The sequence below is a fragment of the Corapipo altera genome, unplaced genomic scaffold (assembly GCF_003945725.1).
Source record: "Corapipo altera isolate COAL_440 unplaced genomic scaffold, ASM394572v1 2b, whole genome shotgun sequence".
NCBI lineage: Eukaryota > Metazoa > Chordata > Aves > Passeriformes > Pipridae > Corapipo > Corapipo altera.
Window position 1 is genome coordinate 28354598 of NW_020884874.1, and position 18127 is coordinate 28372724.

An 18127-nucleotide genomic window follows, 5' to 3' on the forward strand; every position below is an offset into this window, starting at 1 on the left:
TTTGGGATCTCCATGGTCTGTTAAGAATAAAAATATATCCCACTCTTCTATAATTCCAGCACTTACAAGATGAAAACTATAATTCTTTCATTTGCCAGCAATCTTTAGAAGCAAATAAACTTAAGTTTGTAAGATATGTAGATAAGTTTATCACAGCAGGTTTAACACAAAAATCCAAACAAAAATCTTAAAGATGCTTCACTACTCTAAGTAGACATAAAGCTTTCCCAAAGGTACCACAAATGAGATCATCATCACAGGAGTAAAGCTGTCGTGACATCAACGTGCGCTCAGGCACTTGTGCCACAAATGTGAGCTACTAAGTCCAAGTCAAAAGCTGACTGAGAAGCAACATCCAGATGGTCCGAAAAGCACAGCCCCAACTGGATTTTGATTGCAAAACACTCTACCATTAATTCCCACAATATACTTCTTTCAAGTTTTTGTTACTGTTAGCAATGCTATCAAACAGAACAAAAGTATTATCCAATGTTTCACAAAGCACATGTCTGTAAGGCATTCCACAGCAAACCACCAAATAGGATTCATGACAGAAACACAACATTCATATGCCAATAAAAAGACAATATGATTAACCTCAGCAAAACTGGAAAGAGATTTCCTTTCTGTGCTACTTCCGACTTCTCTGCAGCTGTTTTCAGAGAAAGAAAAGCACACAACTACAACTTAGCCCATGTCAAATGGCTATTTGTTTACACATTCATAACTTCAGTAAGAAATACATATAGCTTGGACAAAAGTTTTAATGCTTGTAGGATTGGAGTTCCCATGCAAGCTACTAGCACTTGATTACTAACTATAAAGTTAGACCAAAAATAATAGGCAGAAAGTGGAATAAGATTTCCTCTAAACTGCAGTTTGATTAACTTATTTCAACTACAATTTTTTTTTTCCATTTTGCAGCTAGCACTTCGAAACCTAAATACTTTTGCTAGTGTATTGCCCAGTCCTAAACATTCTTAGCTGTTTCTTAATACAGGAAAGCAGAAGTGATTGCATTCTCAACAGGTTGGTGCTTGAAAACAGTAAGTAGCAAGTAGCAAGGAAACCTACATGAGAATTTATCACATGCATTAGCACATTTCAAATTAACTTCTCATAAAGACAAACCAAAAAATCTAGTTAGCAGTTTAATGAAGGTCTCTGCTAGTCATAAAGCAATTATAAAGCCCTGGAACAGAAAAGGAAAAACTGATTATATTCCTCTACGAGTCATTTTAGCTATACTATAGCTACAGCCATCAGAAACAAATTTTTTCATCTTTTTTTTCCTGATGTGAGATAGGGCAGAACCACAGAGAATTCCTTATGTACAGGTTGAATAACACAGAGACTAATTTACTTGGAGAAGATATAAAACATAAATTAATATCTAACTTATAAAAAGTTAAATGGATTCTTCTAGTGATGCTTATGCAATATAACAAGAAAAGAAAGAAATTAAATTCAAATACAATTTACATATATACAATATATTTTCCTGTGGAAATAATTCCACAGGAATCCTAAAAAAAGGATTCTTTTAGGTCTCACTAAACTCTCATCATAGCATGAATACATGATAATTGACCACAGTAAGAACATTCGTAGTCACACAAGATAACATAAAAATTGAGCTGTTCAAGACAAACACATTTTCCTTCAAGGTATAAAGCAATGACTAAAATGCAATCAATCAAAAAAAAAAGCAAAAAAACCCCCAACCAAACTTCCCTGCTAGTCAGTTTCTTCACCATCACACAGTTTATTAGACCATTTAACTTGAACATCAAGTACCAGCTACCATAAGAAATGCATACCAATCTCACCCAAGAGAGTAAATTATTTTCTGTATAATATACTTCAGTCCACTGTACAAAGGATGCTTTTTTTTGCTCTGTAATTCAGAGTTACACTACAGTTCAAGCTGTTCTGACAGTCAAGTGATTAAACTAAATATCTCACCATTCGTGAAAAGCATGCTGTAAGGATTCCACTTCCAGATCCTACATCAAGTGCTTTGGCTCCTTCATGTAACTGATCAGACAGAAGTTCAAGAGCATATGCATGCTAAGAGAAGACAGAGACAGAAAATTTCTGGGTATTTTAAGTATCTATTTTACTCAATATATGTTCATTTCTTCAGAAATTTTGGGAAATGCACTGAGCATTTGTGTAAGAAATTTCAGAATCATCTTCTATTACAAAAATGGGGGGAGGAGTTAACTACATGGTATAATCATTTTTATTTCATTGATTTCAACAAATTATATCTGTGCACTTTTTTTTTTTTGGTTAGTATCCATACATATAGACTCATCTGACCATTCGAGCTTCTAGCACAGGTTCCATTTATATATTGGGAGAGACACTATGATCGATTTAATTCTCCTCAGGTCTGGTGGCTCCTCCTGTTCTGGCAATATGTAGTCAGCAAAGAATTTAGCTTATCATTATGCTATACACATCAGAATAAGCTGGGATAACAGTTAGCTAGGAAGAAGGTGGCTCCGGAGCATCAAGGAAAATGGCTATTAAAACTACATCTTGTATTATCTGCACACTTGCTGATTCAAAGAGTAGGAAAAAGAAGTTGTCTTTTACAAAGGCAGATAACCAGACTCACGTATGAAATGCAGTAGTCGATAGACACACTTGATGACTTTTGTTTTCCTAAATGGTGGACCAGTACACAAACTAAGCTTAGGCTGCACACTGAAAAATCAATTTGTTCTTTAATGTTTCAGAGATAGCCATTACTACGCTCTACTGGTTTAATCCATTACACTCAGAAAACAGAAGTAATTAGAACACACCTGTGGTGGTTTGGGCTAGGCCTTCCTTGGTGACCAGTTTGTAACCAAGGAAGGGGCCAGATTTACCCAGTATTCCCTACGATTTTTACGTAAGCCAGATTATAAGAAGAAAGGAGGAGAGGCTTTTGCTCTCTCTTTCCTTCCGGCGGCTTGGAGGTGCAGGTTCCCTGCTGTTGAGTCTGCCGTGTTGGGGAGCGAGGCCTGGTGAGGCCTTGTCGACCTTGGGAGACGGAGGTTGCCGGCGATCGTCCCGGAGCAACTCTCAGTTGTCCCAAGGAGAGTGGTGATATATTTCCTTTGCTAACTCTCTAGTTACTAGATCTCGGGCTACTGATTTGGGATATATATATATATATATATATATATATATATATATATATAATTTTGGTTTTGTTCCCTTCCCCTTTCCCTTTCCCTTTCCCTTCCCTTGTGAAAATTGTATATATTTTAAATGATATATATAAGTGTAAATATATTTATATATATCACTTTAGCTGTCTGTCTCGTTTCGGGTTATTTCTTAGTTGGTTGTTTTTCTCCCTCTTCTCCCTGAGGTTTTGGGGGGGGGGGGGCTTCTGGTGGTAAGGTTTGGAGACTTGGCAGGGAGCCAGCTTCAAACCATATCAACACCTCATTAGAACATTTACTTAAAAGATACATCTCGTTTTCGCTCTAACACTTCATATACTACCAGTGGTACGCGCACAAAAAATCAAAAATAATGACTTAGGGGCATTAAAATTTTGAAAGCATAATTAATACTTTTTTTTCCTCTTAGCCACAGTACTTTTTTCTCTTTAATAATATAATTAACATTTCTCTACAAGATTCCTGATTTTTTATGTTGATAACTAAGTAAATTCTAAGCCAACTACATAGTTTTTAGTCCAGAGAAGCAGACTTTTACTATGTTTTGACACTTTCCAAATATTGCAAGGCCAAAACATATACTTCTATTCAGCTTTCATCTCAAATAAAGAAACATTAAAAAAATTGTATCTGGGTCAGATTTATGTACTGAAATTCCCCACTTTAACACTCATTCTGGTCTCAAACCACTTCACAAAACCCCCACCACTGAGTACAATGTATTTTTTTGTGTGCAAAGAACTAAAGGCACTATTACAGCAGTAGCATGCTACAGAAATCAGTGTTATCTGCTCCTGAGTTCTTATATTTTATAAATTACAGAGTAATTTACATTGGAAAGAGCTCTGGAAATCCTGTGGTCTAGTCCTCTTTCAATAGAGGGGCAATTTAAATTAGGCTGCTTAGAGCCCTCTTCAGTCAGCTTCTTTATATATCAAAGAATAGAATTTCCACAATCTGGAAAGCCTGTTCCCAGTGCTTAACTACCCTCAATGGGTATTTTTTCACCTCCAAAACTAAGCAGAATTTTCCATCTTGGTTTTTTTTTGTCCACTACCCCTCATCCTATCACTATACACCTCCAAGAAAAATCCTGATCAATATTTTCCGTGCACTCCCACTAGGCAGTTTACAATGTCACTTCAATCAACTGTTTGTTAAATTTGCTAGGATAAATATTTTATTTCAAAAATATTTTTGTTGGATGTCTATAAAATCACCTATACTAATCTTCTAGGTTTAAAGCTTACCATATGTGGAGCACTGATTGTTGCTTGGAAACCTACAAAAAAAGAGAATGGAAGAACATGTTGATTGTTGCTCAGACAGGAACCTTACAATCTTTATTACCTTGACTGTAAAATGTAATGCCTTCATTGTCACTCTCATTGAGGGCACGACATACACACCCCACCAGTTACACAGGTACTGTACTTCAGAAGTGAGTTAAGGTACATCAGCTGAAAGCTATGCCATGTCAACTCTGGACAGGTGAAAAAAGGTTTTATCCTTGATCTTAACTACCATCTCCATTTTGTCACTATTCTGCCTTAAGTTTGATCAAGTATGTTAAATTCAGAAGAGCAATGTCTCCCAGAAGAATGTAATTCCTTTTCCACTCAGCCCCTATGTAGAAACCTGATTTTGTTAATTGGAGTTGGATGTGGTGGCGACCAGAGAACTTCTGAAGAATAACCCTCTGTATTTTGCAAACAGCACATGCCTAGGAGAAAACCTGGAGGAACGCAGGAACACTCACCTGTACTTGTTTCTGTGAAGATACGCAAGATTTCAGTATGTATGTATCTTAAAATATTTTTGAATTTTCCTACACAACTAACAAAATCCTAATAAACTTCACAGATCTCACCACCTTCTATTAAAGGTAGGGGGAGAATCAAGTAATTAGTACATTCATGTAATTCATTCTCTTGTCTTAGAAAGAAAAAACTGGGATCTAGATGAGAAACAACAGTCTAAGCAAGTGTCCTATCAGTAGACTTTCCCATTTAAAGCCTATTTTCATATTTTAAAAATTTCATGTAAAAGGTTTAAGAAACTCTGCATTGATCTCAATGGAATAATTTCTGTAAAGACACAGACTGTTTCTGTCCTCAACCAGATGCAAATGATTTTTAAGTACTTCAACATCAGCTGCACCACCACAAATTGCTGTGGTTTCAAAAATAAACACACATTTACATATATTAATTCTGACTGAAGAACATCTCTCTACTTGATGTATCCAAATATGTCAATTGCATTCCATAACAAACTGAAACTTAGTTACATGGTGGTAAATAAACTGATTAAAAAACTAGACAAGCTTCCAAATTTAAAAAATTATGTTCACATTCTTAGTGCATATACGACAAAAGCAGCCACAGTTATGCAAATGAAAATAATCTCAATCATTTTTACAAGATGCTCTTACCTATAGACTGTGGAGAATCCATGTAAGGGTTGTATTTTGCATAATGGCAACGGTCTGTAGCCAGCATTACTTCAAATACCTTGTCTGATTTGATTATTCCATTTTCTATAAATGAAAAAATAAATAAAACTGAAGGCATTGATTATCTTCTGCCATGCAAGAGCCTGTGAAATGCGTTAACATATTCCTAATATTGTGAGAAATCACGCCACCTTACCCTCTCTACCCATGTCATACTGCCTGTGGTAGGGGTTGGACTACATGATCTTTAAAGCTCCCTTCCAGTCCAAACTCTTCTGTGACACTAGAATTATATCTGTGCTCCAGAGATCAAACAATGCTTAAGCCAGTGAACTTTGAACAAGACTTTCCCAGCAGTTACAGATGCTTTTCTGAAACCATTTGCAAAGATCTATCCCCCAAGAAAACTCAACTTCATGGACACCTCTGATATTCCAGAAAATGCAGTCAGTAAGAAATTGGTATTTACTCTACACACCAAACAAGATATACTTTGTATTTCTAAGAAGCTATATAAGTAATTATTGGAAAATTTACAGAAGCAAGTTAGAAATGTGAAGCTGAAGCATCCTTGCTCAGTATTTTATTTTCAAGATATGTTTCTCTTACGTTAGCAAAGAAAAAATCCTTTTGTAAAGAAACTCCTACAGAATCAGAATTGTAATGCTTGGGCAGACTGAAGCCACAAGGCTTTTATATCAAAACACTCTGACTCTCTGCTCACTTTTCAAAATAAACTGTGAAGGTAAATGCATGTAAAATGTCAGAAGCACCGTGCAGTGCAGCCATTTTCCCCTGCAATTTCAATGAAGTTTTTTTTTTAACAATCATAACTCTATTTTTTGAAGTTCTGAAGAGGCTTTTGTGAATAACAGAAAACTTTGGAAAACAAACGGAAGAAATTAATTATTTGCATTAAAAGACAGTATAAACTATAAATAACTGAAATTTCAATGATGGATTGCTTTATTAACTACTTCCTTTAAATAAAAACTACTTATTTGCAAAATTATACTTTAAAGGAAAAAAAAAGGTAATTTTACTACGATTAGAATCTAACCTAAAACATAAAAATCAGATTATGGAGTTTTGTAAGACTGTCCTGAAGTGGCGCCAGTGGTTTTGTTTTAAAAGTACCACCAACACAAACACACCTGTGTGCAGGACTGTGCTTCTCTGACTGTTTACAGTGTGCTCCCAACTACACCTGTTAACAACAGGATTTTCTTGTCTTTTTATCTACCGTGTGTGTCAAGGATTTATTTATCCTGTATAACATAGGCTTGAATTCAGAGAGCAAAATAACCCCATAGATTATCTTCCTTTTTGATCTGAACACAAAGTATCAGATAGAACTGCAAATGGAATATACTACTATTAAGGAAATTATTAAGGAAAACAATTCCTTTTAAAAAATATTAATTTTTAGAAGTATTTCTCTATCTAATAAGTCCCAGTCCACATGCATTACACATATCCTGTGCTTTGACTTCATTTAGAACCGAATGCTACAGCAGTTAGAGGATACTAACTAATCATTTCAATGCAAGTTTTTAAATTGAGACAGCAGGCATTTGCAGCAGTTTACAAGTTCACTTACTGAGCAAAACTGTACTCAAAAGAAAACAAACAAATCAATCCATTGACACACTGGCACTGACAACATAACATAGTAAGGAAAAAAAAGTTTCCCTGACCACATGGAATTAGCTGAATTAGTTGTACAGCAGTTCTGCAAACTGAAACAAAACAAAACAAAAAAATCAAAATTAGAGTTTCATTAGGTACCCGTAAGAAATTAATACCTCTAAAACTAATGTACTTTCAAGAAAAAAAAAAAAGGCACAAGAACAAGCAAAGCTGAATACAGGAAAAGTGAAGAGCTAAAAGTTCTGGAGGGCAGAAGAGAGGTTAAAAAGAAGCAGCTGAGAAGTACTCAGAAAAGATTTAAAATAGTGATTTATTTCTTGACATTGTGTATTTTGTGGATAGATGCACACATTCTAGAAGCTATAGGTAGCCATCTGCTTTTTCCTTTAGTGGCTTGGGGAAACAAACATGCAGAAAACACAGACTAGGCTTCCAGCTTGGAAGAGCAACTGCAGGGCCCTTTGGTAAGGCCAAGAACCTTCTCTAGTTTTCAGGGGACCTTCTCTTTACTGCTGTGACTGCAAGTTTCTTCCAAACCTCTTCTTTCACACTACCCATAATCTGTTCCCTCTTTTTACAGAAGTCCTTACCTGCCACTCCTTCGTCTACTCCTGTCATCTTTCTAGTTAAAGTATCAGTAACTAAATTCACTTCTCAGCTTTTAAAAATTTTATTCTGCCTTCATTCTACTACTTTACTTACATATTTTACCCATTCTTCCCCCAACTTGTTTAATCAGAGTATAAGAGCTCTATGGCAGAGATTGTCTCTGCATATGTGTGCAAAACAAAGCACAAAACTTCATTTCAGTCAATGTACATACGACTTTATCAAAAATCACCGAGAAACCCTTAAAAACAGAAACTATTAATATTCTACACATTCTGAGCATTCAGGATGCTCTCATTCAGCAAATACTCCTGAGATTTGCTGACTGTTGGACTATCTTTGATTAGTATCACCTTTTTCATTAGTAAATAAGAATTTAAGCAAGTTATCCACACTCAGAGTCCCTAGCAGAATCTGTGGGAGAAGCTGTATTTCATCTCAGCCATTTACTTCAATCACTGAATAATACTCCATCATCATAAAAAAAAAACAAAAAAACAAAAAAAACAAACCACACCCTCCCAGCTATCCCCCCATAGATTAAGTCTGCTTTTCAAATTTGTTGATTATACAATGGAGACAACAGCAAATTCTAGGTGAGAATTAAGAAAAGCAATCAAGTCCTAACCAGGGAAGTCTGTCTTGACTAAACAGTAATTGATAACAAAAGGATTTTTTTTACTCTCACGGCTGAATATAGAGAAACAGCAACTGCAAGGTACTGAACTCCAATGAAAGTCCTTTCCTTCCTGCAACAGTCAGTCTGAAGATGACCAGCTGCCAGGATCTTAATTCTGTCTGGATCAAGTCTCTACCCAATTCCAATTCAAGTCCAGAAAACAAATATATCCCCTAAAAAGCCTGTAATAGAAGAAGTTCTAATTTCACGCCTACCAAAAAACCATGACAACAATAAATTAATTATTAATAAAATGCTAAAAAAAACCATTTTCTAAATCTTAAAAGGAAGATGTATATCGCAAGAAAATAATTCACAATTAAATATATATATAGGTTGAATATCCTTTCCAGTTATAACATGCACACAAGACTCTCCTTGAGGAGACTGTTGGGTTTCAAGACTGATAATCTTCATTGGAAACAAATCAGATATTAAATTATAAAGTGTTTAGGAGCAAAGGTTAATACACAAACACACTGATAACTTAAAATCAAAAGTAACTTCATTTTTTATTAGAGTTATATCAGTACAACTCCTAAGCTTCAAAGGGCTGAAGCCGAAAAGTAACTACTTAAAGAGTGGAGCATTGCCTGCCAAGTTCAGGAGTTACTCTGCACAGAGGCTCTGTCAATGACAACTTGACATAACTGGAGCATGTTTTGAAAACTCACTCTGGTATGCTTCTTTTCCCCAAATAACACCATGAAAACGGGAAAAGAGCTCAGTGAAACCTGTGAAACTGGGCAGTTGGCTGTCAGAAAGCAAGGAAGGAAGAGTCTGAAAAGATACCATAGACGTGCAACAAGTAAACAACCTATTTTTTTATTTTACCTTTCATTTAGCAACAAATGCATTACTAAAGTGCCTATGTTTCAAAGAACCTGATGGTATCCTGACTGCTGATCAAACACATTTCTAACCAAACCATAAGATACTAGCAGTCAACACTTACACCAATTCTGGCTTCCAGACCAGAAAAGAAGATGTGTCATTGCCACGTGATAAGATCCAGCACACAAGCTTCCTATACAAACTATGACACCTACTCAAACATGTCCTGTTGTTGGCTTTACAAAACAAAACAAACAACACCCCCCAAAAACCAAAAAACAACAACCAAAAAAACCCCAAAACAAACCAAACCAATAAACAAAAAAACCCACAAAACCAAAAAAAAACCTCTTACAGATCCCAAAACCATTTACTGTGAGACTACATTGGCATGCACATAGTTCAGTTTCTTCTTAGATTACTTTCTCCATAACCACTGCAGAATACTTCACATATGAACATGAATTTGCAGCAAAACAGTGATATTTCTAAATCATACAGATGTCATAAAGCATGATGCAAAGCACATCATAACAGTATGTTACAAAAGACTAAAACAAGTAGATTAAAATTACTCAAGTAATTACTCAAGATTACTCTATGATTACAAATTATTGAATGGTTTGGTTGGAAGGAACCTTAAAGGTCATCTAGTTGCAAATCCCCTGCCATGGGCATTGACACCCTCCACTAGACCAAGTTGCTCAGAATCCCATCAGCCTGGCTTGGAACACTTATAGGGATGGGGCATTCACAGGCAACCTGTTCCACTGCCTCACCACCCTCACGGTAAGGAATTTAATCCTAGTATCAATTCTAAACCTGCCTTCTTTCAGCCTAAGACCATTCCCACTTGTCCTATCACTACATGCGCTTGTTAAAAGTTCCTCTCCAATTCTCTTGTAGGCCCCCTCAGGTACTGGAAGGCTATAATGAGGTCTCTCCAGGGCCTCCCCTTCTCTAGGCTGAACAACCCCAACTCTCTCAGTCTTCACAGGAGAGGTGCTCCACCCCTCTGACCATCTTTGTGGCCCTCCTCTGGACCTGCTCCAATATATCCATGTCCTTCTTATATTAAGGACCTCAGAGCTGGACGAAGCACTACAAGTGGGGTCTCATAAGGGCAGAGCAGAGGAGCAGGATCGCCTCCCTTGACCTGCTGGCCACGCTGCTTTTAATGTAGCCCAGGATATATTTTGGTTCTTGGCTGCAAGTGCACATTGATGGGTCATGTGCAGCCTCTCATCCAGCAGCACCCCCAAGTACTTCTTGGCATGGATGCTCGAAATCCATTCTCCTCCCAGCCTGTATTTGTACTTGGGATTACCCTGACTCAGATGCTAGACCTTGCACTTGGCCTTGTTGAACCTCATGAAGTTCACACAGTCCCCTCTCTCAAGTCCAAGTCCCCCTGGATGCCATCCCTTTCCTCGAGCACGTTGACTGCACCACAGAGCTTGGTGTCATCAAACTTGCTGAGGGTGCCCTTGGTCCCACTCACAAAAGATGTTAAACAGCATCAGTCTATACACTAAGCCCTGAGGACACCACTCGTCACTAGTTTGCGTTTGGATATTGAGCCATTGATCACGACTCTTTGAGTGTGACCATCCACCCAATTCCTTATCCAGTGAGTGGTCCATCCATCTAATTCATGCCTCTCCAGTTTAGAGACAAGGATGTGGTATGGGACAGTGTCAAATGACAGTCTCCATCTGACCCATGCAAACCAGAGAGCAAGTTTCAAGAGGAGAGTGGGCTGGAACAGAACCACATCTTGATTTTCAAGCTGTGTGAAGTTAGTTGGTTTTAAGCACCTGATCAACTGACATTTTTAAAGTCAGGGTCTTTTTGTGTGGGCAGAGGAAGAAAAAAAAGATGGGAAAGAATGTGATTAAGTTAATTGAATTTTGTTTCAGTAACGAGCATAGGAAGATTTCACTCTAAAGAATGAACCCAAAGAAAGCACTTTGAACAAGAAGTGATGCATCAGCACCCCAAGATCTATTAAAGGATACTGACCCTAAAACACACAAAGCTCTTTGTGCTAAAGAAACTGAAAGTAGGTGTTTGCAAACGAGTTTTTTTTAAACTGCTCATACATGCAAACCTCTTGTGCTTTGCTGATAATTTAAGTTATCTGCTTCAAACATTCAGGTGCCCACTTGTTATCACTGGGATTCACAATAATACGTTATTCAAACAGGACATTGCATACAACTAACTGGAAGGAATCAGTTGAAAGTCTGTTGTTCAGAAACACAATGACAGAAAGACTGAGGAAAGCAAGGATCCATCAGAGCTAACCTTAGAGTCCAGAAATTAAACAAGAAGATCAAACCCCATGAAAATCCGAAAGTGGTAGATAATAAATAATGAAATAATAATAATAATAGTAATAATGTCAGTTACCATTTAAATGCTGCTCAAAATATGCAGAGGTAAAACAACATGGGAACCATGAGCTTGGTTCAACACAACAAACTAGTATACAGCCTCAAGATTCAGTTAAATACAAACTTATCTCTCAAAATTTCGCTTGTACTTTATGGGAGTATCCCTTCGCTTTTTGAAAAGAATCATCTTCAAAAACAACCTGTCCATTTTGGTATAACAGATACAAGTTCTCTACTAATTTTCATGGATCTGAAGGTCTGCAGGGAACTAATTTAGACTTATTTAACCACAGCTGTATTGCTCCCTTGTACTGGAGGCCAATGTTGCAAAGCTGGTATTAACCATTTCCTTCTCTGGGGGAGGAGAAAGGCCTACTAGCATAGCCCTTCAGCACACAGCTTTATCATAGAAGCCATCTATGTAATGTACTCACATCAGTCAAAATGGTTATACTGATTTTGTCTGAATCTGTATCAGCAGCTGAATGAAGAAACTTTGGGGAGTACATGAAAGAAGAAAGTGACTTTAAGGTTGGGTTCAGCATGCAAAAACATAGAACTGCACTTTCCAATGAATTTTAACAAGCATGTGCAGATGAGGGAGACTTCACCTCTGAGCACTCCTTGATTCACCTACATTTCAGAGGGCTGAACTTCAATTACACATCACATTGAATGTCAAAACTGCAAAGTTCAATATAAAGTGGCAACAACCATCAGTAATAACTAAAAATTGTTGCAGAGGTTAAAGATAAACTTAACTGGATAGGACAGACAGACAAGGAACTCTCTTCACAGTAAGGCTTGAGGCAGAACTACTCACAGCTTTAGCAGATCTGTATAGAAAGGCAGATGATGCACATCTCACACCTTACTGAGCAGATTCCATGCACTTTGCTGATCTGTTTTCAGAAAAGCCAATGATGTCAAGACAGAACACATGAACAGCCTATTATTATGAAAGTGGTTTCACTAATATTATGCAAAAGCTGAGGAAGACCATAACCCTGAACATAACCCTGACTGTTGGGACAAAATGACACAGAGCTGTTATAGCAGCAGAAATTACGAAGAATTTCTGAAGTTATATTTGCCTGACCACCTCTTTAAGATTTCAACAGTGCAAGCATTTAAAAATATCTTGTGTTCAAGTCCAATACTGAAATATTCAGGTTCTGAAGTCTTAAAACATAAGTCAGCCATTCCAGGAGAGATGTCATTCCAAAATTTTACTGGTCTTAGTCTTTGAAAGAGTTTACTCAGTTTTTGCCAAATGTTGGTAATCTAAATCAAAATCAAAAACATTAATGAAATGAAGATCCTAAGAAAAATCAAGTAATTTATTTACTTGAAGTGTTATGTAGTATTAAGAAACATGACTTTGAGATATTACATTTGCAGAAACAATCATTCAAAAGAACACGAACATTATGCATTTCTTTCTAAGCTTTCCAACAGGTCTTAGTGAGCTCTTGATACTACATCAGGATGAAAGAAACAGTAATATTAAAAGAAAAGCTTAGAGTTATATTAAAACTAAACCCTAGAAGATGCCATCTTTTTAAAATGCCCATATGCAACAGTAATGACCTGTTTTTGACAGATTTGCAAAATTATTTTAATTTTGCTATGCATTATTAGGCAGATTCAGATCACCAGGAAAAAAATCATATCATAGTATTATATCCAGAGACAAAAATAAAAACATATCTTCAATCAAGCAAAAGAACTAAACATTTTTTAATTAAAATTACTAATTATAAAGAATTGTGATGTAAATAACCAGCCAAAAAAAATGCCCTCTTTTTTTCTTGGATGACCAAGGACTGGGACTTCGTTGCACTCAATTTTAGAGGGTTGTGGGAACATATGGGTATGTTTTTAACACTATATTGACACCATGTCTAACGTCAAGAGAAAAAATGTGCCAACAACAAAGAACCAGTTAAGAACACAGTTTTAATTTACACACGGATCAAATGGGATAAATATTTTTTAAGTTTAGGTTTTTTAATTTCTGTTATAATGTCCTATTTTCTGGGATGCTTAGTTGCCTTGATTTACTTAAAGGCCTGCCTCTTGAATGATCAAGGGTGTAGAAATTTCTTCAAAACACTTCACTGACATGGACGAATCACTAACAAATACTTAAATCTCTAATAAAAAAGTCTCACAGCAACTCTTTTAGGTAATTATTCAAATTACTTGTTCAAAAAATTTTTTAAAAATCAGTGTTCCAAAAAATACCATCAGATTTCATGTCTGCCACCTGAGATATGAACTAAACTTAAGAAACTTTAGATATTGTTAAATTAACATATCAGTGGATGTGTCAGTTTTTTATTTTAAAAAAAATAGTTCTTCCAATGGTTTCACTAGCTGGCCACAAGTTACAATGCTTAGTCACTGAAGCCTCAATACAATATTTATGTCGAAGGAAAGGGTGTTCACAGAATGCACACAACAGGCAGCCTAACTGCTTGTACAGTGGAGCCATTGAATTTGGGTTAGGAGGTTTTTAGGTCTAATTTTCCATTATTTCCCTTTTTCATGTTCATGCAAGTTACATTACTCTTCCTTAAGCAAAATCAGACAGATGTAGAAGAGATTTGGATAAACCAAGGGAAAAGATATGACAGGATAAAACAAAATAAAACCACTGTTTACCTCTTGCTGAACGTAGCTTAAGGCTTAGCAATGCCATATCCAATTCCTTACTATCCATGGCAGTTCCCAAGGAGATTTGTCCTCAGCAACTAGAAGCCTGCACCAAAGGTGCAGATTCATTGTAGATAACCCTTCATCATGAGGAAGCATGCCAAGATGACAGTTTTAATAATTTAACATCTAAGTAATAAAACACTTGGAGAAATATCTTTAGCATGTTTAACAATAGAATTCTCAAACCCTGACAATACTGATTTGAAGCATCATTCACACTGAAAAATTAGGATCTGGTCTCAAGTGAGGCACAAAATTCTATGGAATTTGTGGTATCTTGCTAACTTTTGTGATACAAGTTTATTATGTGAGGAAGATAACACAATGTGCAGGAAACAAGCCCACAAATGGTTAACAACATTATGTAGCACTTTAGCCACAGGCAAGTTAATTCACCTTCACTTTCACCAAGAAATGTGGATTCAAAAGCAAGTATATGCAGTGGTAACACCATTGGCACAACATGATCAGAGAAATAAGCAAAGCAAGATTATCATATGGCACCATGCCAAACTGATTGGAGGAGAAAGGCGCAATAAGGAAACTTAATCGACTTTGGTGGACTGTAAATTAGACAGGGAATGAATTTCTCAGTTCTGCAGGTAGGAAAGAAAAGCTGATTTCAAAGTGTAAAGTAACAGGACTCGGTAAGAGCCCAAGGATGAAAACAGAAGATCAAAATGACCTAATAGTGAACTATCAGTGGATAGCTGAAGAGAGAAAAAAAGATACAGATTTAGAATCCAAAGACCTTCAACCAAGCAAGATTACAGTAAATAATTCATTGATTACCCAGTCTTTTCCTGCTTTCTCAGCATCCCTATATGGCAGGTTCATAATAAAAAGAAATTCCTGTCAGAGGCATTTATTTAAACACAGGCAATTATTTCTAAATTTAGCATGATTTCTATCCCTACAGTAACCTGCACTTAGATAGCTTCCTAGAAATGTTGTCTGCTAAAAGATCTTAATTTAAATATATATTAGGGAGAAAGTTTGCTCAAGTATGAAAGCACATGTTCAACTATTTTCAGTTAGGAAGAAGCAAATATTGAAATAATTACTCTGTAAAGGTGAAAAATATTTGTTATAAGTAGTTTTAATGCAGAAAGAATCAATCCTTCAGAATTTTTAAAAATCATTTTTAAAAAATTATAAGTACTTTCAAGAACGACCGGGAAACAACACAGCTGAACACCTCATGGCAACAGTACATTCAAGGACAGCATTTTTGTTATGTAGAGTGCATTTGAAACAAGTTTATTTTGTGTATGTCAAATGCATCTATGATGCCATAAATTAACAGTGCAAGAACATGTTTCTAATGCAACAAGAAGCTAAAAATCAGAACAACAAAACGTCACACAACATTCTTTAGTCATTTGTCCCTAAGCACGCACTGAAAAATATGCAGAGTTCCAGGGCCCTCTTGGGTAGTTTGTCCCTTTTAAGACACGAAAGTAAAGATTATGGCTATCTTGCCTAAATCTGCACTGCAAATACCCCAAATCACTTCTCACTGCTCTAACACAATGATCCTACCACTACAGAGAAGTTATTTCTATAGTTAATGCAACAGTGAAGTGACCAATAAGCAAATGTCAACATAGTTTCATGAAATTAGAGAACTTTATCGTCAGAAGACAGAAACCTTAGTAACTGTCAATAACAACTTACAGTGAAGAATAATCTTTATAGCTGTTTTAGAGGAAAAGAATATGTAGCCTACAGGAGTCTTCAATTGATGTTTTTATTTGGAAGCAAAACCAGTTTAAGAAGTTCCCATTCTTCCCAGCCCTCTTATACCCATAACAAAGTTCACTGCTTCTCTAACCGTAACAGTAGAACAGCTTACAGACATTGACAAGTTTAAATCTCGGTGTTTCATAAGTAATGAGAAAGTGACCCAGCCTTAAAGCACAGCCTCCCTCACAAGCAATTCTACAAAAACAGTCAAGAGAAGAATTGTGGCATACGAGTATGAGCAGGACCCTCTCAACCAGGCTTTGGTGCAGAAGAAAACATACTTTGTCACTACAGCCTGCATTATTTCCTTTATGTTATGCAAATTATACACTAAATTACACGCTCAGTTACTAAATTACGCACAAGGCAAACACTGGACAACATCAAACCAACCTCATCTGCCTTTTATTCTCAATTCTAGCATAAAACGCTACAAATGCTACGCTGTGCTATGTAGTTGTTTTTAGAGGGGGAAAAAGTACACTGAGAGATCTGCTACTCAAAAGAGACCCTCTGGAGCATTTTAGTCTTTCTGTAACCAATGATTTTTAAGTTTGTTAAAACATCTGGGAGAATTATATCATATAAAACAGTACTTTCTTCTAAATCTGTTCCCAACTTTAGCAACAAGGCACCACCTTCCCTGAGGAACTCTAGTTTAAAAATTATGGTCCTAATTCAGCAACTGCTCTGCACTGATACAGCCCTACGCCATCACCAGAGTCCCACCGAGGCTGACAACACAGTCTTGCTGCAAGATCAAAAGCCTCTGTGTTTCCACAACATTTTATTGCCAATCCACTGTTTAACACCCCTCAAAACATACTGGCATGCATATGCAAAACAGAGAGGGAGAAATTACAGATTGTAATTTTCCAGGTAATTACCATCACTGAATACTGTGAGATCACAATATTAAGCACTTCTATTTTACTTTCCGCTTCCATACTACTGTTGCTGTGTACTAACTACAATGGTTTTTAGCCTTTTCATTATTATTATTTGCAAAGCCCAGAAGAGTTTCCATGTGTTGAAAAACACTGCCATTGTCTTTTGCAACAAAGAAACTGGTTTTGCCTTCAGGTTCTGAGAGCCATAGACAATTCTGGCAATACTCACTTTTTGTATATATTTTGGAGTTTAACATTGATTTTTATGTCAGAAAGTTTTTCCCAACTATGTAGAAGAACAATATTTCACTAAAACAGTATTTCTAGCCCTTTCAGTTGCAGAACAAAACAAAAAAATACACCACAACTCTTATAAGTAGTTATTATCTATTTATTAAATAGATTTTTACAGTGAAAGTGTACAGCAATTAGCAGTTTTTACAGTGAAACTGAAAGTCACTTCAGTATATATTGCTGTGCTGGATGGAATAGTTCTCAAAAGAAAATACTGGAAAAGACCACATGATCAGAGGATCTAACAAAAGCAGACTGGAGAAAACAAGTAGGGTGATTCTCTTATGACTCCAGAATAATGAGGAGGTCACACAGGTGAAGTTGTCTGTGGTCTTTCAGCATCACTAAACTAGGAGACAACTGCCATAATACAGGCCCCAAATCCACATCCTTTTATGTCTAGGACACGGACTTGAGGAGAAGAAGGGAAAAGGCCAGGAGTAAAGAAGAGAAACACTACAAGTGTACCTAAAACACGTTAATCCGATGCTGATATGAAAAACGGAAGCTCTGAATAGAGAAGGTGTTATCGCCTGTCCTTTCTGGACCTGCATACTTCAGGATGTACCGAAGAACACTGGCGAAGAAGCACCCGCCCGTCCACGTTCAGCACGGGGACAGCACACTTGTCCTGGGTAAGGACAAGGAGCGCCCAGTCCCTGGTAGCC

General features: G+C 36.6%; 1 protein-coding gene across 8 annotated transcripts in view; it reads right to left on the reverse strand.

Moving 5' to 3' along the window:
- The window catches only part of PCMT1 (protein-L-isoaspartate (D-aspartate) O-methyltransferase), a 38184-nt gene that overhangs the window by 18712 nt on the left and 1345 nt on the right, over positions 1-18127 (reverse strand). For 4 of the 8 annotated variants that reach the window (XM_027631425.1, XM_027631377.1, XM_027631384.1 and 1 more), the window contains exons 2-4: positions 5620-5724; positions 4436-4467; positions 1966-2070 (exon numbers count right to left, since the gene is read on the reverse strand). In XM_027631425.1, coding sequence (XP_027487226.1) covers positions 1966-2070; positions 4436-4467; positions 5620-5686 — 204 coding nt within the window. In that variant the 5' untranslated portion in view covers positions 5687-5724. Of the gene's footprint in view, positions 1-1965; positions 2071-4435; positions 4468-5619; positions 5726-5845; positions 5865-18127 lie in introns of those variants that run through there. The other 4 variants (XM_027631395.1, XM_027631403.1, XM_027631417.1 and 1 more) reach the window with 3 other exon arrangements.